Source organism: Delphinus delphis, chromosome 11 (assembly GCF_949987515.2).
Source record: "Delphinus delphis chromosome 11, mDelDel1.2, whole genome shotgun sequence".
Lineage (NCBI taxonomy): Eukaryota > Metazoa > Chordata > Mammalia > Artiodactyla > Delphinidae > Delphinus > Delphinus delphis.
The window spans coordinates 10,385,741-10,410,465 of NC_082693.1; the positions used below are offsets into that span (position 1 = coordinate 10,385,741).

A 24,725-nucleotide genomic window follows, 5' to 3' on the forward strand; every position below is an offset into this window, starting at 1 on the left:
GAACTAAGCTCCCACATGCCGCATGCCAGGCAGAGCGGCCAAGAAATAAAAAAAGACACCGGTCGCCGGAGGGGCTGCCCGTCTCACACATTCTCAAAGGGCAGGTGGGCCACCTGCTTCCTGCTGCAGTGCCCTTCTGCTTCCGGGATGAGTCTGGGACTCCACACTCCAGCTGGCCACTGTCTACTTGTCCGGTTTCATCTCCCGCTGTCCACGCTCGGTGTCCACGCTGTACTGATGGGCAGGGCTGTCACAACCTCTGTGCCTTTGCAAAGTCTGTCCTCTCAGCCTGGAAGGCCCTCCAGGCTGTCACTCGCCCTCCTGCTGTTCCAGCTGAAAAACTTACTCTTCCTGGAAGCCTCACCCCCCGGGGGAGGGCTACCCTGAATGATGCGGCCTTTCATGCCCAGCTGTGGCCCCGTGTGTTCCTTCCTTCAGCATAACATGTAACACAATGCATACATTTGTTTCGTTACATCCATCTCTCCTCCAGACTGAGCTCCTTCAAGGCGGTTTTCTTATGAGTCCCTAGCATGTTATATAGAAGTTCATCCGCAGCTGCTAAATGGCTGTAAAAGACATTGAGATTCCTTTCAGGCGTAGAGACAGAGTAGCATCTTTCTCATACATGTGTTACATTCCCTGCAATGCTTGGTGTGTAGTTGGCTCTCAGCTGCTTCCGGTTCAGTTTAGTAATTGGGTGGAGAAGCCACGATTAGCAGGAAGCTGGCCTGAGCTGAGGTTCTGTGATCCCCTCCATTCCATGAGTGTAATGACCTGAGGACATAAAATTACCCTGTGTTTTTCTCCTCCAACTCAGATGCTTCTTTTTTTTTGGCTGTGCCTCGCGGCATGGCATGTGGGATTCCCTGACCAGGGATCCGCCCATGCCCTCTGCAGTGGAAAATCGGAGTCCTAGCTGCTGGACCGCCAGGGAATTCTTCCTCAGATGCTTCCTTTTTTGTTTGTTTTAAAAGGCCACTTCAACCTCACCTGGCGTTTCCACAAGGGTCCACTTGCTTACAGGTTTCCCAAGGGACCAGGCTTATTTATTTTTTAAAAAATATTTATTTATTTATTTGGTTGCACTGGGTCTTAGTTGTGGCTTGCCGGCTCCTTAGTTGTAGCACATGAGCTCCTTAGTTGTGGCATGAGAACTCTCAGTTGTGGCATGCATGTGGGATCTAGTTCCCTGACCAGGGATCGAACCTGGGCCCCCTGCATTGGGAGCTCAGTCTTATCCACTGCACCACCAGGGAAGTCCACTGCGCTTCTTAAATGGGATCTCATGGAGGGCGGGGGGCGGGCTGCGGGCAGGTGGCACCTTCCATCTTGCTGGTGAGGAAGTGTGGGGAGAGAAAGGGGCAGCCCCTGCCCTGAGGTTCTACAGACCCAGATGCTGAGTTGGCCTTGGTGAAGGGGTCAGAGCACCAGCGCACTGGGAGAGCCACCGCATTCCCGGTTCAGTCCTGCAATCAACGATGGGGTCCTGGCGGCGACGGTTGGGCGGGAGAGGGACGCGTCAGCGAGGACTGGTTCTGGGGCTCCCAGAGGGAGGCAGACCCAGGCCCCTCCTCATGGAAAGTGACCTCTGCCGGCCTTGCAGCTGAATGAAGGTGCTCTCCAGCCTCTGGAACAAGCGCCCTTATTGTGAGCCTCTCTCTTCTCATTTCCAGTCACTTGAGCTTCCCTTCTGTGTCCCTCAACAATGCCACCTGTCACTCGAAGCCAGGTAACACTCAGAGGAGGAGAACTTGAGTTGGATCGTACCTGGGTCTCCAGACTCCCCTTATGGTCTTTCTCTCACTGATTTCCAAGGGCCTCAACCTTGTTCTCTGGACCATCAGCAAATGAATTATTTCAGCTACTGGGTCCCTCCCTGTCTTCCTTGGGGGCGTCTCACAATTACTCAGCTACCCCGCCCTCCTCAGTCTACCTCCCAGCCCTACCCCACCTCTCAGACAGCTGGACCCGCAAGGATTCTGGGGCAGCGCAAGGCACCCAGGGATCAGATTTTAAGAGGGCGCCCACTCTCAGGGCTGTGTTAGTGCCACCTTAAATGTTGTGCCCTGAGTGCCTCACCCCAGTCCTGGCTTGGCGCTGGGCTGGCTACTGATAAAGGGATGGCAGGAGGAAAGGAGGTTAAAAGGAGGGTAGAAGGGAGAGTGCTAAGAGGACAAGGTGGGAAATCTGAAGTCAACAGAAGGGCGGACACTCATGGGCACAGGCGACCAAGGGCCGGGCTTCAAAACGCAACCCCATAAAGCTGTCCTGCACGCAGCCCTGGACCCACCAGCCCGCCCGCCAGCCGGCACTAGGGAAGGGGCAGCAACAGGAGAAACAAAACACATGCACCCCTTTCTCACTAGGTTTCCCCGAGTTTCTTGTAGACGTCGGAGGTAGGGGGATGTGGGGCAGATCCCCACAGTGATGAGCCCTCTGCTTTCACTACCTCCTCCAATTTGACATTTTTTTTTTTTTTTTTTTTTTTTTTTGCTACGCGGGCCTCTCACCGCTGTGACCTCTCCTGTTGCGGAGCACAGGCTCCGGACGCGCAGGCTCAGCGGCCATGGCTCACGGGCCCAGCTGCTCCGCGGCATGTGGGATCTTCCCGGACCGGGGCACGAACACGCGTCCCCTGCATCGGCAGGCGGACTCTCAACCACTGCGCCACCAGGAAAGCCCTGATATTTTTTTCTTGATGTCATGAACCTCACCCTAGCCTTGGTGATCCAGACCCCTAAAATGCCAGTGCCCGAAGAGCCCTTAGAAACGGCTGGTCCAGGGCTTCTGAGCACTTGATCTGTGGCTGGTCCAATCTGGTCAGGGCTGGAAGCATAAGACACATACTGGGCCTTTGAGGATGTAGTTTGAAAAAAAAAAGAATGTAAAGTAGCTCATTAATAGTTTTAAAAATATTGATTACATGTTGAAATGATAATGTCTGGGGTCTCTTGGGTTATGTAAAATACATCATGAAAATTAATTCCTCCTGTTTCTTTTTATTTCTTTTAATGTGGCTGCTAGAAAGTTTAAATTACACGTGTGGCTGACCGTCATGGCTTGAATGACATATCTATGGGACAAGGCTGAATTAGTTCAACTTCCTCATTCAACAGATGAGAAAACTGGTCACGAGAGGAGACCTGATTCAGCAGATGACACGCACTAAAAGGCACCGTCATTTCCAGTCCCTGACAATCACACACACACGCACACGCACACGCACATGCACGCCTAGGAGCCTGTGAGAGGAGCCTGTGGACTTGAGCTGCAAGCCTCAAGGGAAGTGTTCCAGGACTCAAGACATTGGCTGTGGTTTCTTGAGAGAGAGAAATAAAAACCTAACAAAGGTGGAGGCACTGTCTCCAAAAAGTCACCTTTAAAAAGACTGGAAACTTGGGGTGTGAGGAGACGTGAGGAGAAAGCCGGGGAACCCTAGGCCCCCCCGTTCATTATATGCATAGTATCCCAGGTAGCTGACCAGTGTGCATACTAAACAGCACCTTAAAAGCACACAGCGCCCCCCTGCCAGGCAGTGGGGTAGGGCCTTGCCTGAGGCCAGCACCCGGGAGGCAGCCACTCAGGGACTGTCTGACAAGTCAATAAAGACAGGTTTCAGTGGCACTGGCTTGATCACGGCCAAGGAGTGGGCAGCGGAGGGAGAGGGAACCAGACACCAAAGGCAAATTCCTTTATTTCATAATTTTATCTGGCATCCACATTCTCCTCCACCTGCATCATCAAGGCTTTAAGAGAGGTAGGAAAGTAGACAGGGAAACATCTCCCCGTCTCTCCGCACTGGGGCAGCCTTCACGGTGCCCGTCTGGGGACAGCTCCGACGGCGGAACTGCAGAGCTGACTCTGGGCCCAGGAAGGAGGCTTTCCTTGGCTTCACCTGCCTTGGCTGGGGAGATCCGAGAGGGTGGCCAGCTCCTCCTGTCCCGGGCCTAGCTTCCCAGGGGCCCCAGGCACTGCAAGCTGTCTAGCCCTTGCCCTGGGCGCACAGGAGTGCCCGGAGCAAGGGCAGGTGTGGCTCCCTCCTGGAGGTGACAGCAGGCAGGACGGATACTGAGCGGTCCCCTCTGACTCCTTTCTTTACCCCCCCGCACCCCCCACCCGCCGCCCTGGGACGTCCTGAGCTGCTGATGCGCCGGGTGGGGCGGGTTGGGTGCCTTGGGTGGCCCCTCCCATCACCACCACCACCTATTTCAAGGGTGGCTGTGCTGCTGACGTCAGGCGGCTTTTGGCTCATTCCCTGGCACGGGGACTTTATTTTCATAACAGCAAGCGGTGCAGTGGAACTGGAATAGGCGTGTCCTCTACCCCACCCCACCCTGACCCTCCCCCGCCCCTTGTGCCTCTGCTCACCCCTTCTCTCCCTCCTCCCGCCGGCGACAGCCGCCTTTATAACTGCTCCGCGCCGGGAGGGCGGGATTGCTGCCCGCGGGCTCCGCTAGCACCCAGGGGCTCCTGTGCTGCCTCTGCGCGCGGGAAGCAGCGCCAAGTTCACTCGCCAAAGCCAAGGTACCAGGGTAAGTGAGGCGCACTGAGCACGGAACGCGCCCGGCCTCGGGATTGCAATCCTCCGGGGCGGGGGGGACGCGCGGTGGGGGTGCGAGAGCGGCGCTGGGAGGGGGGATACAAGAGGAAAGAAACCCTGATAATGGACTGCAGCTGGCTCGGAGCAAAAAACAATCCCAGGAAAGGAATTCCTGTAGTTTAATTCAATTCAGATCCCACACCCCCAGCCCATTCCCAGGCTAAGAGGCAGAGAGCAAAAAGATAATCAGGATAAATAGTTTCTGCTCAGACACATTGAACAAACGGAGTAGGTGGAATCCTGGCCCGGCAGGTGAGCAGTTCTGGGGTCAGTCTAGGGGAAGAGAAAAGTAGGAGGAAGATCTTAGAGGAATGGCAGGGAATTGCGTGGGTGGGCAGGAAGCAGGAGATGGTGACCACTGCTACTTTCCCCAGGTACTGTAAAGTGTCCATTTATTCTGTCCTTCCACGACAAGTGTGCCCTTCTGAATTTGGGGAAGTAGATTCTGGAAGCCGTCCCTTCTCTTGACGTGAGTGCGGCCCTCAGCTCTGCAGCATTCCCTCCTCTGCTGTCCCTTGAATTGCTCTGGATCCCCTGGGTTGAATGTCCAGTAATAGCCCACTTTCAGGCACCAACCAGATGGGACTCGGGAATGGGCCCAAACTGTCCAAGATGGTCCCTTAAACATCAATGGGGGAAGGAAGGGGAAGCAGCTCCGGTTCAAGGAACTTGAAGGACTTTCCATTCCTGACTTCTTTCCAGGCTGAGTTTTGCCTCTGAGGGTTTTGTAAACGCCACACCTGTTGAAGGGTTTGGTTGAATCGGCCAGGCCTGTGGGCTCATTCCTGAAGGGGAATACTTGAGCCACTTCAGATAGGAGGGGCCTGGGGAGGGGTGAGGATAGGGGGGTCAGAACTCCGCCCTCCGGTCTGTGTGCTGGCTTCTCCTAGGAGAGGGAAGAAATGGGGGGGGGGGGGGCGGGGAAGGAGGGCCAGCAGAGGTGTCACCCAGGAAAGAGGCTGCTCTGGGGTGTGGAGAGGTAGGTGGGTGCTCCAAGGACAGGTGGGAATGAGCGGAACTCAGAACGAGCTAACATTCCAGGGAAGTGCTCTGAGCCTTGAGTCAGGAAGCCTGATTTCTCATCCCAGCTCTGCAGGCCTTGTAGCTGTGAGGAGGCCTGGGCTGGGCCTTGAGTTCCTCCTAAGGGGTCTTGGAAAGGCCCCCAGCTCCTTCCCGGGGCGAGACTCTAGCCCTTCTCTATCTGTGTGTGTCTCTTCGGGCCTCATTGGAGTCTGCTTCTTTGTATTCCACTCCTTGGTGGGCATTGAAGGTAAGAGGGCGTGAAGAAGAGTTTTGACTGTGATTTTTATTCTCATTCTGGGGGTTTGTCTTCAGGTCCACTGCTATTTAAAACTCCGCAGGCTGAGCTGAGGAAATGGGTAGGAAATGATGTGTTGGTATGACAGGGCCTTTAAAAACAATGAATCGAATAATAATTTTCCTTGAGGAGTCTCAAATTTTCTGAGTAGTTTGGTGTTTTTGCTTCTACTTATATTCCTATTTTTATTGCCTGTGGTCAGATTATATACATTTCTGTGCATTATTCCTGTACATTTCTTATTTCAGGCTTTTTTTTTTTTGGTGTGATCTAGAATATGCTGTTTTTATAAACATTCCATGACCACTTCTATAAAAGAAATCATATAGAGAGGGCTGGTAAACTACATTCCTGGCAAAACACTTCCCACAGTCTGTTTTTGTAAATAAAGTTTTATTGGAACTCAGTTATGCTCATTGTCTGTGTATCATCTATGACTGCTCTCAGCTGCAAACAAATGGCCTGCAAAGCCATTTTCTAAGTTCCTTATTATCTGGTCCTTTGCTGATCACAGATATAGAGGATCTGAATTACATGATTAATAGTAGAGATCTAATAAAATATGAAGATAGGGCATATTAAAGGATCCATAGAACATTTATAAAAATTTACCATATTACTGTTTGCTTTTTCTATTTCATCTGCTGAAGACTGATAAAGAAGTATTAAAGTTTCTGTAACTATAGTATTTCTTTTGATTTCTCCTTGTATTTCTGGTAGCTTTTGTTTTAGGTATTTTGGTGCTGTATTATTCAGTGCATAAAAGTTTATGATGGTTGTATCTTCAATGTGGAGTATTCTTAATTACTATTAAAAAAGCTTTTAGGTCAATATAATAGCTTTTTGTCTTGACTAAACTTTGTGTGATATTAATAACTCAACTCTTACTTAATTTTCTTACCTTGAGCAAGCTATTATTTAACTTTGTACCTGATACATGATACTTGCTAAATAAACATATGTTATTGTTCCTTTTTTTTGCACTTATTTTCATTTTTTCCTTTGTTTTGCTTTCAACTTTTCTGACTCTTGTTGTTTTAGGTGAGGTTCTTATAGGTATAATATGGTTTAATTTAGTCTTTTCAAAATAAAAAATTACCATTTACATTTATTGTAATAAGAGTTGCTTGCTATTGTCATCTAATTTTTGGCCATATGGTCTGCTCTCTCTATCTTCCCCCACATTAGATAGTCTATATTGTATTTTTAGATACACTGAGTGTATGGTAGTACCATTCTCAGGGTTTAGAAACAAAGGCTTGTAAGGAGAGGTAAGTTTAGCTTGGGAACATAAATATGTTACCTTCATATGCTGAAATAAAATACTTGAAAGAAGGTGTCTTTGAGGGCTTTGAGGTGGTATACCAGTAGAGGCCTTCACTTTATCCACCTATTTCCTGGAAATTTCATATCTTAAAATTCTGGGCCTAAGAGATTTAGTAGTTTCACTCAAAATCTTAAGTTAAAAAAGGGGATTTCAAGTATTTTATTTTATATTTCAGTAATTTATCTAAAGTTTAGAACAGAGGAAGATGGTAATACCTCCAAAAGTGAATAAATTGGGATGAACACTGTTGTTATACTTGTTTATATCTGCCTGTGGTGGAATGATGATTTATTTTCTCCCAGTTACTAATAGAAATTCAACTCAGTGATATTCAGATGTTATTCATAAGCTGTTGCCATGATGCATCACTTTTATGTCATCAGAATACGGATGGCTTACCCAGAAGAGGGGATCCTGGACATTTCCCTGTAGACATTTTCCATTTACAGCTAATCCTTCACACTAGGGCAGAGAAATTTCTGTGGGACTCCAGCCTCATCTTAGAGCTCAGCCTAGATAAAAATATAAGGGTTAGCATCAGCACATTTTCAGCTCCCCAAATTCTTCCTCCCCATTACTCATACTTGCTCATGAATAACTTGCTTTGAGTTCTATTCACGCTCAGTTTTAGTCCAGAACGTTTGCTCAACAACCACTGTGCAGAGCACATAGGGAGATACCAACACATAGAAGACTTGCTCTATTTCCGTAAGAAGCTTGTTATCTGATAGGCGAGTTAGCACTGATATTAATGTATAATATATGACATATATATGGAAAAACTTGAGCACCGAGAAATACTTAATTGTAAAAACTATGAAGAGATCTACAAATTTAGAATGAGATGGGACTAATAATTAAAAAACCCTCACGGTAGAGGTAAGTTTGGGGTCAAGTTTATACGAAACATGGTACATGTTTCGTATAAGACAAGAGAAGGGTCTTTCTGGCAAGGAGAAGAATGCATGGGATGAGGCAAAGAGCAACTTTGTAGAGAGGGTCTTGGATGAGCCCCAGTTCCCTTCCAGATAGAAAAGACTCTTGGAAGTTTTGCTTACCTTGTACAGATGTGGGGAGGGGAGTGAGGAAACCAGGAAAAAGTGGATGGGAGGACCAGTTGGAGAAAAGCCTTGAAACTCACATTGAGGCTGAATCTGTTATAACAGACAAAAAGGCGCTGATATGCTTTTAATTAATATGCTTTTAATTATGCATTTAATTAATATGCTTTTAATGATTTATTTATTTTTCTTTTGCTATGCTTTTAAATTGCTAAACCCAAAGATTCCTTCCCACGCCTTCTCTTCTTTGCTGCCCTTGTATCATTTAACTCCATCGACCACTCTTTGGGAAACTGCTCCTGGACTTCTAGGAAACCAGCCGGGCTTGTTTCTTGTACTAACCCTGGCAATTTCCTTTGAACAACCTTTGCTGACTCCTGCTTCCATGAGACGGTGTCCCGGGGTTCTGTCTTTGGCTCTCTTGCTGCCGTGCAGGCTCCCTGTGTGATCTGGTCTCCTCCAAAGCCTTCCGACACCTGCTATGAGCCCGTGACCCCCCATCTGTGCTCATAGCCCAAACCTCTCCTGAGCCTCAGACTCACATGTTCAAGCACGCAGGCTCAGCACAATCTGGTGTCGTGGAGCCTGGCTTTTATTTAAAATTTTTTTTGGCCGTGCCACTCGGCTTGTGGGATCTCAGTTCCCTGACCAGGGATTGAACCCGGGCTGTGGCGGTGAAAGTGCTGAGTCCTAACCACTGAGTCACCAGGGAACTCCCAGGTGCCTGGCTTCTAAGAGCCAGGTGATCTTGGGCAAGTTATTTAATGTCTCTGTTCCTCTGTTTCCTCCACTGTAAAAAGAGGGCATAATCTGGCATGAACGCACACACACCCCTCACTATATATGAGACAGAAAACCAACAAGGACCTACTGTATAGCACAGGGAATTCTACTCAATACTCTGTGATAACCTATATGAGAAAAGAATCTAAAAAAGAATGAATATATTTATAACTGAATCACCTAGCTGTACACATGAAACTAACCCAACATTGTAAATCAACTATACTTCAATTAAAAAAAAGATCTTAGTTCCCCGACCAGGGATCGAACCCGTGCCCCCTGTGGTGGAAGCGTGGAGTCTTAACCACTGAACTGCCAGGGAAGTCCCCCCAATTCATCTTAGATTTAACAAAGTTAAACTGGATCTCTCTCCTCACGAGCCTGTATTTCTAAGCTCCATTTGGTTCTCCCTTCTTAAAATCTCCCACCATTCCCTGCCCATCTTTCAGGCCTCATCTCCCCCTGGTCTCCTCTCTAAAGTCTTTTTTTTTTTTTAACACTTTAGGTAGAGTGGGTCCCTGTTTTCCGTGTGCCCTCAGCATTCCTGCACACTCTGCAAGCCTTATTTGTATGTCAGTGTGACTCTGTTGGTGCTCCTAGGGGCAGCGGCCACACCTTCTGTCTGCGGGTCTGCATGATTTGTACACTTACCACAGCAAATGCAGGGAGATTGACCAAATGCAGGATTGCTTATTTTGGAGACTTTTTGGATGTGGTTTAAATAGAGAGGCTTGAACAGACTTGTGGTTGCCAAGGGGAGGGGTGTAAGGGAGGGATGGATTGGGAGTTTGGGGTTAGCAGATGCAAACTATTATACAGAGAATGGATAAACAACAGGGTCCTATTGTATAGCACAGGGAACTATATTCCATATCCTGTAATAAACCATAATGGAAAAGAATACGAAAAAGAATATATACATATGTATAACTGAATCACTTTGCTGTACACCAGGACCTAACACAGCATTGTAAATCAACTATACTTCAATTTCAAAAAAAAAAAAAAAATAGAGTGAAGCTGGAGTCAGGGAGAAAAGCTTCAGAGAGCGTAATAGTGATTTAGAGATGAAACAAAAGATTAAATTCTAATTAAGACTACTCATAAAGGGATATTCTTCCTAACTAATTCACACTGGATGTGTAACTTCATCTCTCCAAGAGTCAGTCTTATCACCTGTAAAATGGGTTGTAGGAATATTAAATAAGAAAATAGATGTAAAAGCATGTCAATGAGTGAACACACATAGAAAAACAAACACTCAGCATCGAGCCTGGCTCATAAGAGGACTCAGTATGTGACAGTAGTTGTCATTAGTTTTAATCATACTTGTATTGTGACTATTGTTATTACTACTGACTGAATGTGGCAATTCCAAGAATAGAGAGAAAATTAAAATGCTAGAAAATTGCCAATTTGCCTGGCTTGGGATGGTGTGAAGGCCCAGCTTTAACAAACACTTGAGTTATTTGGTATCATTCCCCAGGCAGTTGTCTTAAGAGGTCAGTATCGTCCTCTTCTTTATTTCTTTTTATTAAAAATATTTTTTTATTGGATATAGTTGATTTACAGTGTTGTGTTAGTTTCAGGTGTGCAGCAAAGTGAATCAGTTATACATGTATCGTCTTCTTCTTTTTAGATGACAGAAGGAGACAGATCTCATAAGGAGGAACATAAGATCAGCTCTGGGCAAGATTCAGGGTCGCGGGTAATTCCTGCTCAGGTAATCTGGGGTGGGCCGCATACAGTCAGTTCGAAAACCTACTAGGTCTGGACGTAAGTAACTCCAGACACCTCCCCACCTCTCTGGGGAAAGAGGAGTCTCAGAGGTTGCAAAGGAGAAGCTGAGAGACCCTTCACATGCTGGAATTTGTCCCTGCATCCCAGTCAATGCTGTGTGTCAAGGCCAATCTAGGGCCAGTCCTGCTCTAGCACCCCTGTGGCTCTGTCTGGCAGGTGAGCGTTCACCTTGTGTCTTGAGCCCAGCCCCTACTCAGACCCTTCAAGCTCACCTCCAGCCCTGGTCTGGGGTTTGGTCAGGAGTTTGCAGCACGTATTCTTTTAATGACAGGAAATGGGGCAGGAAGGAGGATGAGGGGGAGGGAGAAAGTGATTTGGAAATTGTCTACAAGGAGTTGCCCGGAGGGGTGAACAGGGGAACTGGACATGGGCTCAGACCCCCTCGTTCAGCACCCAGCCCCGCTTTGGAGAGGCTGGAGGTTCCAGGAGACGGTGTCCGCACACAGAGGCCGCTGAAACCCCTCTTTCCTAAAGGGGCGGAGTCACAGGGCTGGGAATTGAGCGCAGCGACTCCCTCCTTCCCTGTCCTCCCCTCCCCCTCAGCCCCGGTTTCTGGTTCTTCTTTCTCCTTTCCCTCTCCCTTTCCTCCCTCCTTCGTTTTTGTTTTTTTAACCTTTCTGCCATGCCTTGGCTCACCTGAAAAGGGCTAAAGGCAGTGCTGAGGGATGTCAGCGTCTTGGTTGTGGGTGTTGGTGGATTATTGGACGGCGGTAGTTGGCTCAGCTGCTGTAATAAGTGAAGAGGGTCTCACCCTCATGACTCAAAGTCCTTTCTCGTGTCTCAGGCCAGAGGGTGCACACGCTGAAACCTCACCATCTCCCTCCAGAGTGCAGGGTTTAGTCAATCAGGGAAGTGAGTGGGAGTGAATGACTGGATTCCAGTAAATCCCTCTGCTTACTGTCTCTGCTTGCTCAGAATCCACGCTAGAGAAGACACCTGGGGTCACTTAGACAGGAGCCCAGCCGCGGCCAGGGCTGCCCCCCGTTTGGTCTTTGTAGGAGCAAGTCCTTTCTTGGTTGGACCCTAGGTCTCTCTGCCCTTTTTTGTCTTTGCTGTGTCTCGCAACTCGTGGGATCTTAGTTCCTCGACCAGGGATTGAACCCGGGCCACGGCAATGAGGGCGCAGAGTCCTAAGCATTGGACCACCAGGGAATTCCCATAGGTCTGTCTGCCCTTGACTCTGGTTATGAGCAGACATAACCAGACCAGAATCTGGTTATGACTCTGGTCATACGATGTCCATATGACCACCAGTTCCATTTCATTTTCTCCTTCTGCTCCAGCCCTTAGGTTCTTCTCTGAGGCTGTTGCTTTAGCTCCTGGCGGTTTCTAATCCTAAATGCTGATGCTTCCCTTTTCTTCCTCAAACCCTGCTTGCTAGAAGACCTCAGCTTCTCAGAACCCTGTCCTTCGTCCCCAGCCACCTTCCTGGTGGCTCATCTGGGCCATTCCCTATGTGACCCAGCGCCTCCTTAGTGCAGACCTGCTTGTGAGTGCGTTTGGTGAGTTTGATTTCTCTCTGACAGAATTCAAAGTGCTTAGGACACTTCAGACCCGTTGTGAAATCGCTGTCATGCTGGGGAAGGGGTGGAGGAGGGTGAATTAGGTGGAAGAGGGTGGAGGAGAGGTGAAGTAGGAAGGATAATTCCAAAAAAATTAGTCACTCAGATAAAAGATTACTTTCTCAGAAGTTTAAAAAAAAAACCGTTTGAGAGAACTGAGAACTATGAACCCTAACTGGATATTTGATATTAAAGGGTCATCGTTAATTTTTAATTTATTTTTTTATTTATTTTGCGGTACACGGGCCTCTCACTGTTGTGGCCTCTCCCGTTGCGGAGCACAGGCTCCGGACGCGCAGGCTCAGCGGCCATGGCTCACGGGCCCAGCCGCTCCGCGGCATGTGGGATCCTCCCGGACCAGGGCACGAACCCGTGTCCCCTGCATCGGCAGGCGGACTCTCAACCGCTGCGCCACCAGGGAAGCCCCATCGTTAATTTTTAAAATGGGGTTAAGTTTAAAAGGGTTTTATCTTTTAGAGACACATACTGAAGCATATATGAATAGAATGATGTCTGGGATTTCTCACTAGATTAAGAACGATCTAGTGAGTGGGATGAGGATGTAGATGAAGGAAAACTGGCCAAATAGTGGTAAGTTTTGAAACCAAATGATGGGCCTTCATTATACTATTCTCTTTGTTTTTGAGTATGCTTGAAATTTTCTATAATAAAAACAAACATTAAAAAAAGTGTTTTTTAAACATCTTTTTTTTTCATGTTTTATTTTTTATCTTTATCTTGGTAAAATTTATTCTTTTTTTTAACATCTTTATTGGAGTATAATTGCTTTACAATGGTGTGTTAGTTTCTGCTTTATAACAAAGTGAGTCAGCTATACGTATACATATATCCCCATGTCCCCTCCCTCTTGCGTCTCCCTCCCACTCTCCCTATCCCACCCCTCTAGGTGGTCACAAAGCACCGAGCTGATCTCCCTGTGCTATGCAGCTGCTTCCCACTAGCTATCTACTTTACATTTGGTAGTGTATATATGTCCATGCCACTCTCTCGCTTTGTCCCAGCTTACCCTTCCCCCTCCCCATGTCCTCAAGTCCTTTCTCTACGTCTGCATCTTTATTCCTGTCCTGCCCCTAGGTTCTTCATAAGCATTTTTTTCTTTTTTTTAGATTCCATATATATGTGTTAGCATATGGTATTTGTTTTTCTCTTTCTGACTTACTTCACTCTCTATGACAGACTAATCCATCTACCTCACTACAAATAACTCAATTTCATTTCTTTTTTATGACTGAGTAATATTCCATTGTATACATGTGCCTCATCTTCTTTACCCGTTCATCTGTTGATGGACACTTAGGTTGCTTCCATCTCCGGGCTATTGTAAATAGTGCTGCAATGAACATAGTGGTACATGACTCTTTCTGAATTATGGTTTTCTCAGGGTATATGCCCAGTATCGGGACTGCTGGGTCATATGGTATTTCTATTTTTAGTTTAAAAAAAGCATTTTAAAGGTAATTCAGGGACTGTTTCTCCATCTCCCTTGCACGATTGGGGGTGGGAGGTGGAGGTGAAATTGGGGGAAGTGGGGTTCTTCTCTACATACCCACTGTCAATTGCTCGTGGTGTTACTTGGAAAACTGGATTCACTTCTTAGTGAGTGTTGAACCAAAAGGCACAACCAAGCCAACGATCTGGAGAAGGAAGGATTTATTATTACTTGTAGCAGGTAAGGAGAGCACCGGCGATCTTGCCCAAAGCAGTGTCTCCCCAAATGGCAAAATTGGGGACGTTTCAAGCTAAGGCCCCATGCGTATTCATGAAGGGGCTCAGGCATCCACAGAGTCCAAGCTTTTGCTGACTGATGTCATGAGGGTCAGGAAAGGTCAACACCATCACCCCTCAGACTCCAGTTGATCTGCTGGTTGAGCACTTCAGGCTAATCTTTGAGCAGAGCTGGGAGTCTTTACAACTGATCTATTATCTTTGCTGTTGGTACTTCTCTTGCCTGAGCACGGTTGCTTATTTCTGCATTCTTTTGTTCCCTTAAGATCATTAATTGCTGGGACTTCCCTGCTGGTCCAGTGGTTAAGACTTCGTCTTCCAATGCAGTGGGTGCGGGTTTGATCCCTGGTCGGGGAGCTAAGATCCCACATGCCTCCTGGCCAGAAAACCAAAACATAAAACAGAAGCAATATGGTAACAAATTCAATAAAGACTTTAAAAAAATGGTCCACATCCAAAAGAAACAATCTTAAAAAAAAAAAAGATCATTAATTTCTGAAACCTGTTCATGGGCAAGCACTGTGACTAGGCTTAGATCACAAAACAACTTAGGCCCAAAATGGCTTCTCTTACGTCAAGAAAGCCACGCCTGGTTCTCTTTCTCCAGGGACCCCTTACCTTATGTGCTTACAGTGTCGGACCCTGGTCTGTGGGCACCAGGAGGCCTCAAGACACAAACCCTTCCTGCACAGCTGCACAGATGGGAAGGGGCTAGAGGTCCAAGTTGGGAGCAGGAAGTCTCTGCCCTACCATCCCTCTGTGCAGCACCAGGACCTTCCTTTAGGTGAAAACCTCATCAGTCTCTCAAGACTGAGAGTCATCAAGTTCAGATTCCTTTATAATTATCAGGTAATTTTGATAACAACTACCTGTCAACAAACAGCACTGCCCTGAGGGGTGGGGAAGGAGAGTTTCTGGGGAAGGGCAGGGAGGTGAGAGAAATACCTTTCCAGCTGGACACTGCCCTTATGATTAATCTGAGAGGGAGTGAGGTGGGGAGGTGGGGAGTGAAGAGGATGCTGGATCCTGGTCCCTTCCCCTGTGACGCTGCCCTTGAATTAGACCCAGCTCTTCCTCTTCTGCACCCTCAGCATAGACAAGGGGACGTGTCCCCTCTCCCTGTCCGGTTCCACCCAGGGCCAAGTGTATCAGACTTTGGGGGGCCTTGTATTTCAGGGGTTGCCTGTATCTGAAGTGCATTTGCCTTTCTTTTTCCTCCTGTGTCTCATTCTGCACTGCCCTGGGGAGGTGGAACGTAACCCACTCTTTGCTCTGTGCTCTGCATGCAGTCGGGATGACCAGGGTGTCATTTTCCTGGAGTGGACTGCAGGTGACAGACCCCTGGCCAGGGAAGGCCACAGGAAGGTCGTGGCAGTGGTGGCAGATTACGTCCATCTGTCCATTTCTTCTACTACAGCAACGATCATGTCTGATGTCTGTTTTCCCCTTTACCATTGAGCATCTAGAAGAGTGATTGACATGATTGACACATAGTGGTGCTGGTTGAATGAATGGCTATATTGCAAAGTGAAGCTTGCAGGGACTTCCCTGGAGGTCCAGTGGTTAAGACTTCGCGCTTCCCCTCCAGGGTACACGAGTTCGATCCCTGGTCGGGGAACTAAGATCCTGCATGCCACCCAGCGTGGCCAAAAAAAAAAAAAAAAGTTAAGCTTGGAGAGGCAAATTTCATTACAAAGTATGGAAGATGGATTTAAGCCATCAATTATTTAAGTTATTTATTTTATTCGAACACACCACACATATACAATTCTTGCATCTACATAATAGTCATTCATATATGTATGTATGTGTTACATGGCATATACATATACATCATTTTTTCGTAATGGCTATGGGAATAAAAAAATGCTGGGACACAGCTATCTCATTGAACTGAAGAGATGATTTTGCCTCTTTATTTATTATTATTATTTTAGAATTTATTTATTTATGTTGGCTGAGCTGGGTCTTAGTTGCAGCACGTGGGATCTTCGTTGGTGGCATGGGAACTCTTAGTTGCTGCATGTGGGCTCTTAGTTGTGGCATGTAGGATCCAGTTCCTCGACCAGGGATTGAACCCTGGAGTCCTGCATTGGGAGAGTGGAGTCTTACCCACTGGACCACCAGGGAAGTCCGTATTTTGCATCTTTAGGGGAAGCAGGTGTTTGAATTCTGTCTACGTGGAGGAGGATGCTCGTTTGCTCTGCAGAGTCAGCCAGCAATTGCTCATTATGTGTCCCACCTCGCTGCGCTCCGTCTTGTGATTTGATCTTTTTTTTTTTTAAATAAATTTATTTATTTATTTTTGACCGCGTTGGGTCTTCGTTGCAGTGCACGGGCTTCTCTTGTTGCGGACCACGGGCTCTAGGCGCACGGGTTTCAGTAGCTGTGGCTTCTGGGCTCTAGAACGCAGGCTCAGTAGTTGTGGCGCATGGGATTAGTTGCTCCGCGGCATGTGGGATCTTCCCGGACCGGGGATCGAACCCATGTCCCCTGCATTGGCAGGCAGATTCTTAACCACTGTGCCAACAGGGAAATCCTTGATCTTTTTAAAGAGAATTCTTTTCCATTGTGATTTATTACAGGATATTGAATATAGTTCCCTGTGTTATGCAGTAGGACCTTGTTTATCCATTTTACATATAATAGTTTACATCAGCTAACCCAAACTCCCAATCCATCCCTCCCCCACCCCCTCCCTCTTGGCAACCACAAGTCTGTTCTTTACGTCTGTGAGTCTGTTTCTGTCTCATGGATAAGTTCATTTGTGTCATATTTTGTGATTTGGTTTTGAAGAGACAGGATGGAAGGGGAGGGGAGGGCGTTCTTTTTCGTCTTGGGTTGATCACAGCACCCCTACAGTGCTGTGAAGGGCCCGAGAAATCTTGTTTATAAGCATTTATGGGTATATGGTGCAGAAATTCTGAGCTGTTTTTTCTGCTATAAGGAAAGAGGCAGGACTCTGGGTATTTTTTGCTTTTTCCTGCTTCTCAATCCTAGCTGTCTTCTTCTTGCTGATTTCTTTACGCACATTTTCTCCCAATTTGGCACTAGGAGAGGCCAAGAGCTCTCACGTGTGCTTTTCTATGGAGGGGGTCTCAATGAGTCTTCCCTTCTTCTAACTCTGCCCCCGCTCCCCATCCCCCCAATATTTGTCTTCTAGTCAATTCAAAAGATTTCTCTGTTGAGTGAGCAATCCTATCAGAAAAAGAAACACTAGAAAACAAAAAAGATTACATGCATAAATAGTATACAACAAATCAAAAAGAATCGTGCCATAGAAACTTATAAACAGTAATATAATTCAGAAAAAAATTATAGTTTTGTTGAGAAGCTGTTAAAACCACAGCGGTCCTGAATTTCAACATCTTATCTGACACTGGCTTTGGAATTTGAGAATCATCCATTTTGAGGAAATATACAAACTCCTTTCCCTTCCCATTTCCCAACTCATCTTCCGACGTGTGCCCTGAATCCCTAGGAATTTGATTTCATGGGGTTTGGGAAATCAGCTGGGTCTAAAATTGACATGGAGCTTGTGGAAGGAAAAAAGGCAGCAGATCTGGGAGATTAAGGACAGATGTATAGGAAGTAAACTGCTCTACCTCAAGTCGATTTCTCATTGTCCCTGAGTGGGTGAGTAGATTACCTGCTTTGTGGGTCATCTATCACCTGGAAGCGCCTATCCTTCATGGGGCTGAACTAAGAGAGTAGAATTAGGACCACAAATAGCTGGTTTATGGGGCATCTGATGAGGGAAGGAAGGGGGAGGGAATATCTCAGATTGCATTCTAAGGCCAGTTAGAACTCCCTGGAGAGGTAGCACCTATAGTCGTTAAGACCAGGGATCCTCACCTAGAGCCAGGTAACCTGGATTCAAATCCTGCGTCTGCCATTTCCTGGCTGTGTGATGTTGGGCAAGTAACTTGATCTCTCCCTGCCTCAGTTTCCTCATCTGTCAAATAGGGATAATCATTTTTACCTTATAGGATTGCTATCAAATTAAACTAATAAATATATATATGAGAAGTGATTAGAAGGGTTTCTGATTCATAGTAAAAATGAGCATTAGCTATTGGTAATATTTTTTGTTGGGTCACCCACTGTTTTTGTGTCATCCAGGCCATCCCTCCTTACAGGTAGCTAATTAAGAGCTCACTCTGGGGAATTCCCTGGCGGTCCAGTGGTTAGGACTCCACACTTTCATTGCCGAGGGCATGGGTTCGATCCCTAGCTGGGGAATTAAGATCAAACAAGCCGCAACGCGTGGCCAACCCTATGACAGGGAAGGCCCCTTCCATTGCTTTTCTGGATTAGCAGAGCCATCCTTACAAACCTTAATTAAGAAGGGAAAATAATATGTGACAGCAGAGCTGAAGAAGAGGACCCAGTGGCCGAGAGGGGAAGGCTGGCCTTCCGCAGAGAAATCTACAGTTCAGATAACTCCTCTTGTCCATGAGAGAATGGAACGCTTGCAAATAATATCTGAGGCTGGGCCCAAGGTGGCAAAAAACTGGAGACTGACAAATTATGTTTAAAGTGTTTACTTTTAAAATTTTTTGGCCACACTGCCCTGCTTGTGGGATCTTAGCTGCCTGACCAGGGATCTAACCCAGACCCCACCAGTGAGAGCACTGAGTGCTAACCACTGGACCGCCAGGGAATTCCCAAAGTGTCAACTTTACGGTTACATATTTCCACGTTCACCAATTCCTAAGGAAACACTAGCCAAACATATCAGGAACCCTGGCAAGTTATTTGTGACGTATTTTTTGAGATGTGACTTTGAAACACCTCATCAGAGCCCTGGGCCCTCTGGCTTCAGGGTAAATGTTAATAGAGTTAAATTGCGGGGAGGAAGGTATGAGATTGTTTCTTCCCTTCATCAGCCTTTAGAATTTGCCATGAGAGGTGGAGAACAGCTAGTAGCTTGACCTAACGTTGTAAGTTCAGGGGCAAAACCCTGGCTAAATATACAAGATAGTTTCCGAATCGTTTTTGGTCCTCTGTGCCTGAGTTGGTGGGGAGATTCACCCCCACCTGCAACTTTGCTTTCTTGCAGGACGAGAATGGCCCCAGATGTCCCCGATGGTTGCCGCTCGAACCTGGACCCCAGGTACTACAGGCTCTGCGATAAAAAGGCAGCCTGGGGTATCGTCTTAGAGGCCTTGGCGTCGGTGGGCGTCGTGACCTCGGTGGCCTTCATGATCGCCCTCCTGGTTTTCATCTGCAAGGCCCAGGACTCCAACAGGCGTAAAGTGCTCCCCACCCAGTTCCTCTTCCTCCTGGGTGTGCTGGGGGTCTTTGGCCTCCCCTTCGCCTTCATCATCCACCTGGATGGCAGCACGGGGCCCACACGCTTCTTCCTCTTCGGCATCCTCTTTGCCCTCTGCTTCTCTTGCCTCCTGGTTCACGCCTTCAACCTGACGAAGCTGGTCCAAGGGAGGCAGCCCCTCTCCATGCTGGCGATGCTGGGCCTGGCCCTGGGCTTCAGTCTGGTGCAGGATGTCATTGCCATCGAGTACGTGGTCCTCACCATGAACAGGACCAACGTCGACATCTTCTCCGAGCTTTCTCCTCCTCGGCGCAACGAGGACTTTGTCATGCTGCTCATCTACGTCTTCTTCCTGATGACGCTGACCTTCGTCACGGCCTCTTTCACCTTTCGGGGATCCTTCACTGGCTGGAAGAGACACGGGACCCACATCTACCTCACTATGCTCCTCTCCATCGCTATCTGGGTGGCGTGGGTCACCCTGCTCTTTGTTCCTACCCCCGGCCCCCAGTGGGATGACACCATCCTCAGTTCAGCCTTGGTGGCCAACGGCTGGGTTTTCCTGTTGGCTTATATCGCGCCCGAGCTGCAGCTGCTCACAAAGCAACGGAACCCCATGGATTACCCTGTGGAGGACGCTTTCTGTAAACCTCAGCTCATGAAACAGAACTATGGTGTGGAGAACATAGCTTATTCTCAAGAGGGAATCACTCAAGGTACGGAGCCGGGCTGGGTAGAGAATCCCTTGTGGGAAAACGGGGGAGAATCATAAGATATTATTACCGTAAGGAACATGCAAGATTATCAGGTCATACTCCCGATAGAACAGATAAGGTCCCCAAGGCTCAGATCTTACTTAAAATCATCCAGCTAGAGGGACCTCCCTGGTGGCGCAGTGGTTAAGAATCCACCTGCCCATGCAGGGGACAGGGGTTCGAGCCCTGGTCTGGGAAGATCCCACATGCCACGGAGCAACTAAGCCCGTGTGTCACAACTACTGAACCTGCGCTCTAGAGCCCGTGAGCCACAACTACAGAAGCCCATGCACCTAGAGCCCGTGCTCCGCAACAAGAGAAGCCACCACAATAAGTCCGCACACCACAACGAAGAGTAGCCCCTGCTCGCTGCAACTAGAGAAAGCCTGCGCGCAGCAGCAAAGACCCAATGCGGCCAAAAAATAAACAAATAAAAATTTAAAAAAGAAAACATCATCCAGCTAGTTAGAGACAAGTAGAACTAGAAGCTGGCCTTGGTGGTCTTTATCTAGTATGTTCTACCCTGTAGATTTCTCTGAATCAAAACAAGATGGAGCAAAGGAATGGAAAAAGATTGATTAGATAAATTCCCAGAGACAAGTGGGCGAGATGGTGTTCTTTACACATGTCAACTAGGCAATCCTTCCAGAAATGTGCAGTGACCACAGAGCACAGAGTGGGGAGAAAGCTCTTTTATCATAAACCAGTGGGAATCTCCATAAATTTACGGAGGATTTCGATGTAGCCTGAAGAGATACATTTTGTCGCCCATCCATGGCCCACAGGAGGGAGTTTTGCTCTTGTCTGGAGTCCTGAGCAGCCAGCCTGCACTGATAGCCAGAAACTATAGATCTCTTGGGTTTACATCAGCCTCTGGGTCTAATCGGGGGAGGGGAGTGGGTGTGGGACAGGAGTGAGGGACCTCCAAGGCCAGGTTCGTAGCTCCAGCTAGTAAATTTCTTTGCTCTTGAAGCCTTCAGTGCAAAGCTTGCCGGTGTTTCTCTCTGCAGCCCTGGCCCCTCTCCTGCGCAGTGGAAAGAGTGAAGGGAGGGGGAGGGCCGGAGGGGAGATTGTACCACCCACCCCCTCCTGTGAATTCCCAATGGACACTCTCACTCTGTCACCTCATGCTTGGACTCTGTGTTATGGGTCCCTAACTAGTCTTCCTTCCCTTATTATTAATTCATTAATTTATTTAGGCTGTGCAGGGTCTTAGTTGCGGCACGTGGGATCTTTAGTTGTGGCATGCGGGATCTAGTTCCCCAACCAGGGATGGAACCTGGGCCCCCTGCATTGCGAGCTTGGGGTCTTACCCACTGGACCACCAGGGAAGTCCCTAGTCTTCCTTCCTTTAATCCTTCTTTCCCTTCATTCCATTGGCCATCGCCAGCCTCCCCTCCCTAAAATACTTCTCTGGCCACTGCCCCTTCCTGCCCACACACCTCACTGGCGCCCCCGCACCCACTGCATTTCCTGAATCCTTGATGAGGCTTTTCACAGCCTGAACCCACCACCCCTGAAGCTGTGCTCTCAGTTCAAACAAACCAAGTCCCTGCAATTTCCTGCCTGCGTGTCTGGGCTCAAAGAGCGTCTGTCCTCCGCCTGATGCGTCCCTCCTTATTCTTGCCCTTTTGCAGAGTCCCTATTCCCCAGTCTCCCTCAGTCTTTGCTCCGCCCGCCTAACTCTAGACCTTTGAGATGACCTTAGCAGAGTCTGTCTCATCGCGTAGTTATTTGTGTAGCTGTCATATATTCCGGACACTCCAGCGGCACCCTCAGGGCAGGAATCATTCTGATTAATGCTTCTATTCCTCACAATATCTTACAGACAGAGGGTGTTTAGGTATTTATTGAGTAAACTGAACAGGTAAATTTGGTGGGAAATAAACGGATTGCTTTACGTTGTATTTATTTATTTATTTAGCCGTGCCCTGCGGCATGTGGGATCTTAGCTCCCCAACCAGGGATCGAACCCAGGCCATGACAGTGAAAGCGCCGAGTCCTAGCCACTGGACCTCCAGGGAATTCCCTAAATCGTATTCATGATGAGCGTATGTGTTTAGTTCCTGAGTTTAAATCCCTCTGATTTTGGACTTCCCTGGTGGTCCAGTGGTTAGGACTCGGTACTTCCACTGCAAGGGGCATGGCTTCCATCGCTGGTCGGGGAACTAACATCCCGCATGCTGTGTGGTGCGGCGAAAAAAAAAATCCCTCTGATTTCCCCTAAATACATAGAGAACAATTACTCACAGGTTCTATCCCTTCACAAAGAAAATCGTGACTTTTCCCCCCCGTTTGGGCAGGTAAGGAAGTGGGTAACTCTCCAGTGAGATTCTCTCTAGGTACACCTCCAGCCAGATCTGTGTCTGAAAAGACTGGTGTCAGATGTGCTTTTGGAGTGGTCCTAGGATGAGGAGGGCTCTGGAGAGGTTTTGGAAAGCATTTCCGTAGTGATTATACGCGGCTAGTTATTCATTTGTTCAACCAGTTTGGGGCTGCCTGTGCCTGGGCTTGAGGACGCAGTCTCCTCCACATGAAGCTGACCGTCTCCCAGGGAGACAGAAAATGAAAGGGATAAAGCATCATGCTTTATAAATAACTCAACGGGGGCGAGCACAGGTGGGGGCTGTCAAGGAGGGAACCCTGACATTTACCTAATCTGCATTGTCTGTTTCAGGTACTGAAGAGACAGGTGACACGTTCTATGCCCCGTACTCCACCCATTTCCAGCTGCAGGTAAATGAGCTCTTTCTCTTTTTCTCATCAGCAGTGTTAGCACCCCAGGAGTATTTGTCCTTTGGGAATAGATGATGTTGCCACTCTGATGGCCCCTAGATGCCGCCTAGAAAGGATCGCGGGTCTACTTTCCTGTAATCTGCCTCGTGGGATTAGGACAGGAGACTGGAGTGCAGGGCAGGGGAGGGCTTAGAGGAAGGGAAGGAAAGTTAGACTCCTGCCCAGGTTGGAGTGCAGAGTGCCGTGGAAATGGCCGGGAAGTGGAGTGGGTTGAACAATATGAGTGTTTTCTTTTCAGAATCGGAGCTCCCCAAAGGACTTCTCCATTCCGCGGGCCCAGTCCCGGGTTAGCCCTTACAGTGACTATGAAGGAAGGAAAGATGTCAGTTAACACGTCCCGAAGGGTGGGATGAACACAGCGCGTCAACAGAGCCAGCGGGGAGTTCATGGGATGAGGGCTGAGTCCTGAGTCTTCCCAGGAAGCTGTACAGAACATCACAGGAAGACCTCGCCTCCCTGCAGCCTTCAGCCATGATTCTTCTGTTCTGGGGTTAATGAGGGCCGACGGGACCGCAGATCTCAGCAGCACTGTAGTTGTTTCCTTTGTCCCATAGTTAGGCTCCTTCTCTCGAGTGGGAGTCTTGGGCAACTCAGGGTGGCCCTTAACCGTCCCTGCCATCTTACACATGACTCAGGCTCTGGTCATCTGACCACACACTGGCTCATTCAGCCTCAGAAGCCAACTTTTCCAACTGTGGGCTGATTCTGTGAGAATCGCTTGGCTCAGAGCAGAGCTCATATCTGAGCAGACCAGCAAAGGCCCGTCTCTCACATCACCCCGCCCACATCTACACTGGAAGCCAACTTACCCACACCTCCCTTCACCTCCCATCACCTCCTGGATGGCAGGCGCTAAAAGTCACCCGAAATTTGCTAACCTCTGTGATGCTGCCTAACCAGGGTCCCCAGCGCCAATTCACTCCCAGACTCACCGTTGGTCCACAGACTCACCTCCCTGCCCCCTGTGCTTCACCGGGAGATCTCCCTCCAGCCCTCACCAGCATGGACAAGCCCAGTTTCTCTCTGCCAGGAGAATGTGGGCACTGGGTTGCTCTAAGTTCTGCTCAGTGCTCTAAGCACTGATTCTTCTCCCATCCCCTCGCTCCTCAGACCGTGTTCACCCCCCGCGTTCTGGAAGTGGGTATTGTCCACTCACGGGGGAGCGTGCCTTGTAAAATAAGTTACTCACTGTTCTTCACTGGAGATGCAATAAAGGTGTGGTGGCAGCTCTTGGACTGTTGCTGTGGCAGTGTGAGCGGTGGACACCGGACACGGGAGAGTCGCAGGCTCGCTCTCGTCTTCATGTGGGAGCTGAAGTTCAAGGTTCAGTCCCACTGGGTGTGGACTTGACCTTTCTTTCCTCCTCCTTACGTCTACGACAAGTGTGTGTTCCCCAGTTTTGGGGGTGAGCGGCAAAGGTGAGGGGGAAGCTGGGAAGGGTCATGGACCTGAGGTTTTGCTCCAGGAGACAGAGGAGTGGCAACTTCAGAATGGGGTTTGGCAGCCCGGGTCAGACAGGGAGGAGACCTCAGAGGCAGTTTCTCGTTTCATCTGAAGTTTAATTGTAGGAGGGGATAAATCCAGATCCCTAATTTGACAAAACTGGTTCATAATATCGCTCGGAAAAGACAAGGGTACCTAACAATGATCATTTGCTTAATCCCAGAAACGGCTTTGTGGGGCGGGGCAATTGAAGCTC

General features: G+C 48.2%; 1 protein-coding gene across 4 annotated transcripts; it reads left to right on the forward strand.

Moving 5' to 3' along the window:
- The first annotated feature begins 4,419 nt into the window (after positions 1–4,419).
- Positions 4,420–24,261, forward strand: GPRC5A (G protein-coupled receptor class C group 5 member A). Of its 4 annotated transcripts, XM_060026113.1 has the most exons (5): positions 4,469–4,535; positions 10,732–10,815; positions 19,263–20,191; positions 22,908–22,966; positions 23,265–24,261. In XM_060026113.1, the coding sequence occupies exons 3-5, from the start codon at positions 19,270–19,272 to the stop codon at positions 23,355–23,357; spliced, it is 1,074 nt and encodes a 357-aa protein (XP_059882096.1). In that variant the 5' UTR covers positions 4,469–4,535; positions 10,732–10,815; positions 19,263–19,269; the 3' UTR covers positions 23,358–24,261. The 4 variants fall into 4 exon arrangements, with proteins under 4 accessions (XP_059882094.1, XP_059882096.1, XP_059882097.1 ...); XM_060026111.1 differs by lacking the exon at positions 10,732–10,815 and having other exon boundaries at positions 4,420–4,535; XM_060026114.1 differs by lacking the exons at positions 4,469–4,535; positions 10,732–10,815 and adding an exon at positions 4,959–5,072.
- The last annotated feature ends 464 nt before the right edge of the window (positions 24,262–24,725 follow it).